The 12,079-nt window shown below is 42.5% G+C and overlaps 1 protein-coding gene across 1 annotated transcript; it reads left to right on the top strand.

Moving 5' to 3' along the window:
• The first annotated feature begins 1,013 nt into the window (after positions 1–1,013).
• On the top strand, positions 1,014–11,220 carry cdh17 (cadherin 17, LI cadherin (liver-intestine)). The gene is made up of 19 exons (XM_031853598.1): positions 1,014–1,085; positions 2,694–2,750; positions 3,204–3,299; positions 3,890–4,027; positions 4,124–4,259; positions 4,380–4,538; positions 4,814–4,966; positions 5,366–5,571; positions 5,705–5,836; positions 5,943–6,093; positions 7,036–7,245; positions 7,327–7,403; positions 7,485–7,673; positions 7,794–8,038; positions 8,698–8,828; positions 9,114–9,338; positions 9,440–9,550; positions 10,177–10,293; positions 10,430–11,220. The coding sequence occupies exons 2-19, from the start codon at positions 2,703–2,705 to the stop codon at positions 10,519–10,521; spliced, it is 2,616 nt and encodes an 871-aa protein (XP_031709458.1). The 5' UTR covers positions 1,014–1,085; positions 2,694–2,702; the 3' UTR covers positions 10,522–11,220.
• Positions 11,221–12,079: the final 859 nt, after the last annotated feature.

Genomic DNA, 12,079 nt, shown 5'->3' with positions numbered 1-12,079 from the left:
GTGTTGATTCACATTGGCCAGAATCTCTCTCGGCGTACATGGAACCAAGCTTTACATAACCGAGTCCCCTCCATCTGAATTAATGGCTCCATGAACCGTCAACAGTCACAGGTTGTGGTTAAATAACGGAGCTGTGAAATGGTGACTCACTCGTAGGCTTTTTAAAATAAATAACAATTATACCGTTGCAGATTCACACAAATCTCTGCCTTGTTTCCGAGCAGCTTGTAAAGCTCACTGCTTTCAGCCGAGGATGATGGGGCGGTGTGCATCAGGTTGTTCGGAAGATAATCCCAGCCATATGTGATGTCGGCTCATAGTGAAGATGAAGGAAAACACTCTATTAGCACTCTCTTTCAGGCATTTCTGTGGCATTCACTTCTACACTTTATTAGCAGTGGAAAAGTTCAGAGACAAAGCTGGACTCACACCTGCTGTTAAACAGTTTTATAGTTTATGCCTTGACCTGCTGAATCACACCAGATGACCCCAGAGGTTTGCATTCTTATGATGCAAGGGATTGTCAGTGTAATCTGATAGTCCTATTGTCTCCACACACAGTTCCTTATCAGGCACTGCTACTAATGGACAATCTGACAGGAAACGGTGCAGAGGTCAAAGTCTGAGGGGAAATTATAAACTTAAAGGCGGAATAGCAGTTATCTAGAGAAATTTGCCACGTTATTACACCCTTTTCTGTTCTCTTTTTGTCTACAATTTCACACACATGCAGTGTAAAAGTACTTGTTTAATGGGAGATTCCTTCAACCGCTTTGTTTTTTGCAACTATAACCCACCAACAGAACTCAATATATCAGGATTTATGTAAAATCAGCAGCTAATATTAAGTTTTAATGGGTTCCTCTTTTACTGTACTGTACGTACAATTGCTCTGTTCTTATTGTCTTCTCTCGTCAGCTACTCCCCCATTGGCTAGCTCCACATGAGGGCAGGGTGATTAGACAATCATTAGATCCAATAAAACATTGCTGGTTAGCACTTGGTTAACGTTTGACCAGAAAAGGATGGGGCTGCTCTGATCACTCTGAGGCCTGAGGAGTGACTCGCTCAATCTCTCCGGTGAGGTAAGTCTCCTCGCTCTCCTGTCTTCCAGCTTTGGAAATGTTGAGTCTTTGGAGTAGATTTTGCCGTGTGAACAGGACACAAACTGGACTGCCTCCGTTGGGTTTAAACAGGCTGAGTTTGATGTGTCGGGTGCTTTCAGTTTGTTTTAAAAGTGCTCTGATCTTCACTTGACTTTGGCAGGGCCTTAGCGTCGGGTGTTGCCATATCTGACAACCGACCTGTCCTTCCTGTCCTGGCATCCTGGATTGTTGTCAGTGCCTTGCTTTTTGGGGGATATCACACGTATGGGAGACTAGATCTGGTGTCAGAGCAGCTGACATGAAGACTGACAAAGGTCACTGAGTCCTTGCGCTAAAAGGAGAAAGAAAGGGCCTACAAGGGCTTTGTCACTTTGTCCATCGACCCTCTGTCGGACAAATACGGTTAATAATTCAATTCACAGAATATTTTCCTTTCTGGAAGTCGAGTTAAATCAAAGTGGATCTCTGTAAACTAGTGATGATAGCAATGGCGTGTCAGTTAAACTATGCCAGTCAGCTGAGGTATTTGTCAACAGGGAGACAGAAATAATAGTTAGTTCATTAGAATTGAAGTAAAATGTGTGTTCTGTGGATAAGGAGTGTACCGGGGCAGTGACATTAAAAGTGTGCTGCGCTACAAAAAGGTCATTAGCCACGACTCAATGTCACCTTCACTAGTCGGTGGCGGCTGACTTTACTCTTATCACTTTAGTCCACAAATCCTCAACCTGTCCACTTATCAATACACTCCTGGTATTATTTACAACAGTCTTGTTTGACGTGAAAGGATTTATTTTTCCTATTATGTAAAGCAGTGTCACGGTACTGTTAACTCAAACAGTGCTGTACATGTATTCAGCTGCCATCTGAATACAAGACTTTACAACATCTTTGAGACACAGTGAAGATTCTGTTGTGTTTGACACAAACAATTATCATTTAATCTATTATGTAACTTCTGGATGTCAAGGAGACAGTAAATGTGTTCATTATCATTCTTATTCAAACAAAATAACCACACCCACACGTACACACACACACACGATGAAGGCTGAGGTGTTATTCTAATCTCTGCTGTAAAGTCGCTGAGGTTAAACACTGCTCATTGATCTTTCAGTACCTGCGTCATATTGACGCCCACTGTGGACAAAATTTACCCGAGTCTGGCGTTACATGTAAGCTCTGACTTTCAGTTTCTAATGTGTGCTGAGGTGTGAGGTTCACCTGGCTGTGTCGGTGGAGCCACACCTAGAGATAGCATGTACATGTGTGGATACCCTGGGACAGAGGACAGGTTTTCTTTGTCTTTATGAATCAATAACTCATCGTGCTGAATGGAGAAAGTAACGTACTGAGGCACAGAGGGGTTAATTGTTTCCAAATGGACTACGTAACAAGTATTCACATCAGGGTTAATTATTTCTACAAGAATGAGATGTGAATCTAACAGCGGAGCACAGCGAATATTTTGCCTTGTAAAATTTAAACGTGTCATTTAAATCCTCCTCTTATGTCACCTCTCTGCCTCCTCAACCTCCTGCTTTCATATCCCCCCCGTCTCCTCCTCCTCTTACATTTCCTTCCCAGACTGTGATCATGACACCCATGATGCATCTGTTGTTGCTCCCACTCCTGTTCAGCATTGTGAGTACATAACTGCCAACTGTTTCCCCGGTCCTTCCATACATATTCAGTTAATGCACAAATTCACCAACCTGTGAAAGGATGCTTGTGTTTATTATTACAATTCATGGGACACCTTTGGTGCATGCATGCAGACTTTATTTTATGGCATTTGAAGCAACAAAGAAAACCTTTTGTAACTTATTTAAAACACTAAAATAAAGTGCAAACTGTTACTAAACTGAGCAGTGGGCCTTTGTAGACTTTGCTCCCCTGTCATGCAGTGGGATGTGAGATTTCCCAATTTGTCATGCAGTTTTGGTTCAATAAATAACTGGGCTGTAAAAACCTGACTACATTCAGCTACAGTACAGAGCCAATGTGAAAAGGGCAAATGTGGGCGTGAGTGTGAGAGGGTCAGTTCTACCTCAGCCTGTACTATATTCAATGAGCTTTGACCTGTTCCTCTGATAGGCTGCTGGGAAGGACCTGGAGGAGAAGAAGGGCCCCTTCGAGAACACAGAGCTGGATGTGCCAGAAGGGACACCAGTGCCATATCCCATATATCAGGTATTACACGCACGCCAGCGGTGGTGGAAAATAACTATTGTACTAATACTAAAGTATTGCATTTGAATACAATTTGGAGGTAATTGTACTTATTTCCATTTTGGCTACTTTACACTTCTGCTTTATTACATTTCAATGAGAAATAGTGTAGCTTTTACTCCACTATATTAGTCGGACAGCTATAGTTTCTTTTCAAATTTTGAGGCCGTACTCGAGGTCACATGTTTCAGTTTCTATGAGTTGTTAGCAGTTTCACCAAAGAGTGATTTCTCACATGGTTGGTCACATGGTTTCATTATTGATTATTGTTTGAATCCCAGAGGAAACATTCTTCAATATTTAGACAGAAAAGTTTGAAAAAATAATACAATTGTGTGCAGCAGAGCTTTGATTTTCTATAAGTATCTCACGACCCCTCAGATTTATTTTGTGACCCTTTTGGAGGGGGCCGACCCTTAGATTGAGAACCACTGAACTAGTTTATTTTGTTTATTTTTGTCTGTGAAGAAATGTGGTGTAAAAAAAGGCTTTAGATTATCTGTAATTGTCTCTTCATATGTCTACCCTCCTCCCCATCTTTCTCTCTATAGTTTCAGGTGACCCATCCAGCAGTTAATAGTTTAAGGTTGAGTGGAGAAGGAAAGGAATACATTAAGATTTCAAAGGACGGGTGGCTGTACCTGGAGAAGCCTCTGGACTGGTCTCGAGAGAACCATTACCTGATAATGGTAAGGTTGTCCTCTCTCTTCTTATTAACACACGGAAAATCAACCTTTAGCAATATAGCAGCATTAAAATATGTATTTACTTGTGTTTGTATCCAGGTGGAGGCGCTGGCAGATGATGAAGTTGTGGATGGCCCCATTTATGTGACCATAAATGTGTTGGACGTCAACAACAACGCTCCGTTCTTCAACCAGAGCGCATACACAGCTGTGGTCAGAGAAAACAATCCGGCAGGTGTGTATTATGAATACTTAAATAAGAGGAGAGGAAACACCTGTAAGGTATGTGTTATCATACTCAGGCTGTCTTCTCACTGTGCTGAGACTTTAACATCAGTGTTCTTTGTTATTCAAGGTATCCCATTTACTCGCGTGTTTGCGTTGGATAAGGACGACCCCGAGACTCCCAACGCTCATCTGAGCTACAGCCTGGTCAGCCAGATCCCCAACAAACACAACATCCCTCTGTTCCAGATCGACCCTAACACGGGAGAGATCTCCACCACAGAAAAAGGTGATAGGAGTCAGAACTATAGGTGCACCGTCTGTGGGAATGTTTATAATCTGTAATCTGGCCGTATAGTGCCACTGTAAATCCAGATTACACGGCTCATCTTGTGTGCTCAAGATTAACGCTGAGTGGAGGCAGATTGCCTAAATGTGTCGGGTGATGCTGATCACTGATTACTTTGAGTGTGTGTGAGCAAAATGAGACTGTGTTTGAAGATGCCTGTTTACATCTGTGAGCTGTTTGACATCCTACTGAACAACATGTGTGTTCTTCAACAGGGACACAGATGCTTAAAGCCAGAATAGGCATCCAGTATGGCAGAGGAGAAGACCAGAGCATTGATGCTCTGAGGACAAAGTTTGTCGACTACTGTCCAGTGCAGACGATCCCCATTGAAGAAAACCCCTTCTTCACCTGTGTGGAGAGAGCAGGTTTGTATGCAGCAGAACTAGATGGAATATCACCATATAAATTGAGAGCCTCTAATCTGCAGAGTGAACTGCATACACATACTTTTGTTTATTTTGACACGTATTTTTCTAAAATCTTAAAAGTCATGAGGGACCTTGACTTGCTTGTAAGAGTATATCAATGTAGATAAACACAGACTGTAATGAAGAAACGACTGTCCAGTGATTAGTGCTAGTGTGACGTTTTGGGTGTTGAGTTGATGAGTTCAGCCGAGGAGAGTGGTTAAGCCACCATGTCTCAGTTTTCCAAAATTAGAGATCTACTGATTACTTTATTAACGTTCAACCCTCCAACCTTTTTCTTTTTCTTGCCTGTACAATTGCTCAAATTGCAACTTAGTTTTTTCTCTGTGGTGTCAGAAATGAGGAGGAGAAACGTGGACCCCCTGGAGGACCCAGACTACACCCTGACTGTGCGCGTGCAGGACCTGGGAGGGGCGTCGCAGAACGCGCTGATTGGAAACACCAGAGTGCAGATTGTCGTGCAGCAAAACCTGTGGGTCAATCCTGGACCTATAATTGTTAAAGAGCACTTAAAGGAAACTTACCCTCTGGTCATCGCAAAGGTGTGGCGTGATGTCAACTCTGCTCAAATCTCACAAATGCAGACACGTTAAAGTACACACACTCACTTTACCTACTCCGTATCCAGTAAATAACCTTCCTACTCTGGCCTCTTTCCTCACTTTTTGGATCCAGGTCCAGTCTAATGAGCCCAACGCCATGTACATGATAGTGCAGAAAGAACGAGCGCTGAAATTCCCCTTCCAGATCACAGAAGATGGAGAAATACATCTGACAGAGGAGCTGGACAGAGAAGACAAAGACATGGTACACAATACATGCTTGGTTTGCTGAATATATCTCTTTTATCCCATATAAAAACAACAACCTACTTCTAGGGATTACTCTTGTACTTGTGTTGGTTGTGTTTCAGTACCTCGTGGTGGTGTTTGCAGTAGATAGCAAGCAAAACCAGGTGGATCCACCCATGGAGATTCAAGTCTTGGTGGAGGATGTGAACGACAACGCACCAGTGTGTGCAAATGAGGAGAGTGTGTTTGAGGTGCAGGAGGACGAGCCTGCAGGTATGATGTGTGTGTGATTATTACATAACACCTCCATGGCGTAAAGCTTGTTACATGTGCTTGGAAGTTAGGATGATGCCTCAGTCAGCCAACATTCTTCTTAAAGTTCTATTCTCTTCTTCTGAATTTGATCTCTCCATTGTTTCTTCTGTTTTCTGTGTTTTCTGTGGGTCCATATTTATCAGAGATTTAGACTTAAGATCGCTCCAAAGATGGATGTTAGGAGTGAAAAGAGAGAAGTACTCATTTGTTGAAAAAGTTATGTTATATTACTGTTTTATAACTATAGATGCATAAGAATTACTTTAATGTTGCAGCTGGTAACGGTAGGGCAAATTATAACTACTTAATATAATAATACGTAGTAATTTATTAGTTGATTATATTTTGTATTCATGTTTTGAATCTGCAAAGTAACAAGTAACTAAAACTGTCAGATAACTTTAGGGGCGTGAAAAGTACAATATTTGCCTTTCAAAATGTAGTGACGTAGAAGTATAAAGTAGCATAAAATGCTAATGCTCAAGTAAAGTAAAAAGTACCTCAAAATTGTACTTAAGTACAGTAAAGGTACTATGCACTGCACGTGACTTACCTGTACGTAAAGTGAAGTGTCATGCAAACCTTTAAGAGCAGCTCTCCAGTGATTACGTGATTAAACATATGTATACTTAAATAAGAGGGAATTGATGAAATGATAATATACAGAGAATTTAGTGCCACAATGACAAGTGCAGCCAGTGAAAGATGCATGGAAAGCAAAATCTAAATTATACATGTTGCTATTATTGCTATTTTGCACAATCACTGTGGAACATGTCTCAACATGTGTGTACTCACCTCTGATTCAGCGCCGCAGTCATCTACAGTAGGATTTACTCTCACTGCCTCAGAGACCTCTGAAGATCCCTTAAGTTACTCTTATAACACTTGTGGTTCCAGGCAGCCTGATTGGACAGCTGTTGGCCCATGATGACGATCAAGAGGGGACACTGAACGCTCAGCTGACTTACACCATCCTGTCCCAAAATCCACCCACCTCCCCCAACGCCTTCTCCATCGACACTGTTTCTGGAACAATCCAGGCATTACACTCGCTGCAGCGAAGAGACCAGCAGGTGTATAACCTCAACGTCAGAGTCACCGACCCAGGTAACACGCTAACCGTATGACGCAGCACACCTGTAAATAGAGGTGAATCTGTTTGAACTCCGAATACCTTTTGTGTCGCAGTTTTCAGCACAGAATGTAAGGTCGTCATCAAGGTCATCGACGTCAACAACAAGCTGCCTCTGTTCGAGAAGAGCGACGTAAGTACGGGAACCACTTCCTGCCTCTGATTTCTCATGCCGTTTGGCTGATTTTCCTCATGTTTCCGTGTCTGTGTGCAGTATGGCAGTCACACTCTAGCGGAGGACACTCCTGTGGGACACACAGTGCTGACCATCAATGCAACAGACGCCGATGACCCAGACAGCGGCAGCTCCCTCATCAAGTTCCAAATCACTGCTGGCGACGACGATGGAGTTTTCGCTGTGGAAACCGACGGCAAAGGCGTCGGCCATCTGGTCGTAGTTAAGGTGCCTTCTCTCCATTCTCTGCATCTCCCACACAGACATACAGATATTACTCATTGACTTTGATGTACATTCAACGTCCCTTTAACGCTTCTTCTAACCAGCCTGCTTGTCTCCTAACAGCCTCTGGACTTTGAGTCCTCTGCCACCTACCAGCTCCAGGTTGATGCTCGTAACCCGGAGCCGCTGCTGAAGGGTCTGGAGTACGGCAGCGAATCCACAGCCTTCGTCTCTGTGTCTCTCACTGACGTCGACGAGGCTCCGGAGTTCAGCCTGGACATCCTGGACGTGAATGTGCCTGAAAACACCACCAAGGGATCAGTGCTGCTCACGGTGGAGGCAAAGGATCCAGAGGGCAAAGAGATCAGGTACACACACAGAAATAAGACGACACAGGCAAAAGTAAGCAAATAAAACCCAAATCACATGAAAAGACCAAAACAAATAATGAATCGATCCTTCCAGCATGTATTGTCTGTGTACGCAAAGCCTGATATATCTTCCTTTAATCAAACACAATGGTATCCCACTGTTAAAGATGTAGGCCTTCAGCTCAGAGCCACAGACAGGGTTAGGGAGTTGGAAAGTTGAAGACAGACTGATATGTTGTTGGTTTTGGTCTTTTCGTGGGATTTGTTGACAACAGTAGAAATATAGAATAACACCTTAAAGCAACTTAAAGGTGCAGTTCATCTAAGGCCACTTTGTACTCTATGATAGAAGACTGAACACAAACACACATCTGAATAGATTTCATAGCTCAGGAATTGTTCCGCTATCAGCTCTGGCTTTGTTTGTAACGTTACTGCTACTGTTAGGACTATCACATGTACCCAAAACAGACTATTGATTTGTTTTGACGACCGTTATCCCCCCGGGCCTCAGTTCAGAGCCTGGTGTGTCATGGATGATTTCTAATATCTGCTCTGTGTGTGTGTGTGTGTGTGTGTGTGTGTGTGTGTGTGTGTGTGTGTGTGTATGTGTGTGTGTGTGTGTGTGTGTGTGTGATTGCTGGTGTGTTGTTCAGTTTTAAGATGGACGGTGACACTCGCGGCTGGCTGGAGATCAATGCTGCCACGGGAGAGATCAAGACCAAAGACAAGTTGGACAGAGAAACCCTGGAGTCTTTTGAAGTCACTGTCACTGCGTTTGAGAAGGGTGAGATATTAGACTCTCATCATAACTTATTAGAGGGTTTTTTGTGTTGTTTGTATGACGGCCTTACAGTTTTACTTTTTAGGATTTGTGCTGTCCTGTCTGAAATTAGGAATATTTCTATTCATACAAAGCACTGTTGGTACAGAAGTGGATTTAAACACATTAAAGTGTTTAGTTTATATTTGTTTATGTACACGACATTTTAAATCTGACCATTGTTTATTGTTACTCAACAAACTGTTGAATCAGCGAGGCGTTTTCATACTTTCTGATTTCTCTCTGAAGACAATCCGGTGAAGTCGTCCGAGCGCGTCGTTTCCGTGAGGCTGCTGGACGTGAACGACAACGTTCCCAAACTGATGGAGACGCAGGCCTTCATCTGTGTGAAGAAACCTGAACCTGTCATCATCAAGGCCCAAGACGCGGACAGCGCCCCCTTCTCCCAGCCCTTCACCTTCGCTTTCGCCCACGGCAAGAAATCTCCCAACTGGGAACTGAAAAGTGTTGACGGTACACTAACAAACTGTAGCTGCTACTGAAGTGACGGTATAAAACTGAGCTGTATTTTTAAATAATCACTTTGTTATTATCTCCTTTTACACGTCATGCAGGTACAACGGCGAAACTGACCCTGAGGAAATCCCCAACTGAAGATAAAACCTTCACAATCCCCATTAACATTAAAGACAATGCAGGCATAGGAGTCACACAGTCGTTTGCGGGTGAGTTCATTCTTTAAGTTAAGCTTAAAGGGGAAATCTGGTGACCAATACCAAGAAAAGACAAAAAACAGCAATGAATTGATCTGAAGTGTTGTCTTTGTAGCCAAAGCCTGATACTGTATAGTTTATACCAGAGAACCAATTTTTGTCCAAAGAAAACAATTAAAACCCCATCAATGAGCCACATTGTTTCAATGTGTGACATATATCGTCATCACCGTCAACTGGCATTTATTCCAATCCCATTCCTCACCGTGTTGCTGTAAATACTCACTGGGGCACAATGTGTATATTAATCCACCGCTGAAAATAGTCCCCAACAAATGTGTTATTTTCTCCAATTTAATTTGCTAAAAAACACAGTGGCCAGCTGTTTTAGGAAATGACTGAGCTATTTTGTTTCTTTTTTTAAGCATCAGATTATTTTTGATGACCATTTTAAAATGTTATGTCTTCAGAAAGAACACACGCGCTCGTGTTTTAGAGCCTGCATATTTTAGCAGGAAAAGACTGAATTTCAAGGGCTGTGATAAGAGATCGGTTGTTGATGGTTAACTTACACGCTCTTCGTCTGTCTCTTATAAAAGTTTGATGACGTGTGTGTTGCTCTCTCCCCTCTGTACCAGTGAGAGTATGTAACTGCACAGAGCTGGGCTACTGCTACATCGCACACGAGGAGCGTAACCTCAGTTATGGGATAGGACCCACCATCGGGATCCTGGCTGGCGTTCTGGGATTCTGCAGTAAGTTGTCATATAAAAGTCCTGAAAAAAACAAAACTCACACATGAACCGGCATCCTTCATACTGTACATTCCGATGTTATCGTTTAGTTTTGTGTGGGCGGTGCTGACTCCATTTTGTTTTTGTCTTGTTGCAGTAATTGTTTTCGTCATAGTGATCAAACGCGCAAATAAAGGCGGCAAGAACACGAACCTGAATGAAGAAGAAGAGAGGAACGCCATTATGTAGACACACACACACACACACGTATTTGTACTTTTATACTTGTGAGGACTTTATCTGTCACATCTACATGCCTAACCTGAATTATTGTGTTTGCTGAACTGAACCCTCTAAACCAAGACCTCTCTAGGCTAACTCTGGCTTATTTACAGTCTTTTGTTTCTGCATCTGCCTTGCCAAATATAGAATGAAAAATTAATTAATAAAATATATAAATCTTTACCAGCCAAACAGCAGAAGTGAGGACTGGATTTTCCAAGTTTCCTCACTCTCAAGATCTAAAAGTTGAATTAGTTCTCACATAGATAGATGTGCACACACACACACACACACACACATACACATTTACATAACATTATTTTATTTAGAAGAGAGTGTTGCTTAATCAGTGCTGTGCATACTTAATTACTGTCAGGTGTCCCCATGCTAATCGTGAATATATAACGTTTGTTAACATATTTTATTTGAAGTTCTTTCCCAGACTGAGGTTGTTTCATTAGCAGTTTAATCATCTCACATAATTCAATTCGTTTTTGGCCCAGAGCTTTTGTGTTGTAATTCTCTTCCGTGTGAATGTTGTGTTACAGCTGAAAATATCTTTAACTTTAAGAAACTGTGTAATTACTGTGTGTAATTAACAATAACGACAGTGTTTTGTGAGGAGCTGCACTGCTGTTTCCCAATAAACAAAGAAACTGGGAACCACTTTGGTTTTCACGTTATCAATGTGTGTTTCTGTCTGTGTGGGTGTGTGTGCACTGCAGCACACGTGTGTAGTATATGTGTGCACTGCAGCACGTGTGTACCGTATATGTGTGCAGTACATGTGTGTACAGTGTATGACAGAGCAGACGCGTGGTGCAGCAGGTGATCGAAGACGTGCACTCACACCTCAGCTCGTACCAAATAACTTTCTCTCTGATCATATTTCTCACTAACATTTACTCTGTGCTTATAGTCAGTACTGTTGAATTAGTCTTTTTCTTCCTCCCGCCCTGCCAGTCTGTCGTTGAGCAGCCACGGTACTGCAGAGAGTGATGCTCTGAGTCATCTCTTCGACAGTGGCAGACGGGCCGCAGATTGTTAGCAGTGCTGAAAGGATGAATTGGCGTGATTGTGGGCTTTTATGCAGCACAAAGGGGCCGCAACACACAAAAAGAAAACGACGCATACATGTGAATGCTGAATGTGGCTGTCACATGTGCTGCCATGAACGTGCATCCTTTCCTGTCAATGTGCCGTGTTTGTGAGTAACTGTGTGCGGTGTTTGAGATGAGTCATCGAACGGTCTGCTGCAGCTTACAAAAGCCAAACGGAGAACAGTGTCAGAGTGGACTGAGCTATGGCTTCATGATGACAAACTCAACATGGAGCCTCTCCGGTGTTTATGTCTGCACTCTCTCCTCGCCTGTATCCCGGCAACACTTTCCACAACAACACACACACATATATATATATATATATATATATACATATATATATATATATATGTATATATATATATATATGGAAACGCTCAGTCCCTTTGTGCCAGTGTTGACAGCGATGCAAAAAATAAACGTCT

The sequence above is a fragment of the Anarrhichthys ocellatus genome, unplaced genomic scaffold (assembly GCF_004355925.1).
Source record: "Anarrhichthys ocellatus isolate YVR2014 unplaced genomic scaffold, GSC_Weel_1.0 scaffold13, whole genome shotgun sequence".
Taxonomy (NCBI): Eukaryota; Metazoa; Chordata; class Actinopteri; order Perciformes; family Anarhichadidae; genus Anarrhichthys; species Anarrhichthys ocellatus.
This window is presented reverse-complemented; position numbering and strand designations above follow the sequence as displayed.

What these genes read in the sequence shown, in the direction of transcription:
- cdh17 (XM_031853598.1), top strand. Translation starts at nt 2,703, where the DNA reads ATGACACCCATGATGCATCTGTTGTTGCTCCCACTCCTGTTCAGCATT. An exon ending in GCAGGAGGACGAGCCTGCAG is followed by an intron (nt 6,094 to 7,035) that starts GTATGATGTGTG and finishes TTGTGGTTCCAG; the next exon opens with GCAGCCTGATTGGACAGCTG. An exon ending in CGTCAGAGTCACCGACCCAG is followed by an intron (nt 7,246 to 7,326) that starts GTAACACGCTAA and finishes TTTGTGTCGCAG; the next exon opens with TTTTCAGCACAGAATGTAAG.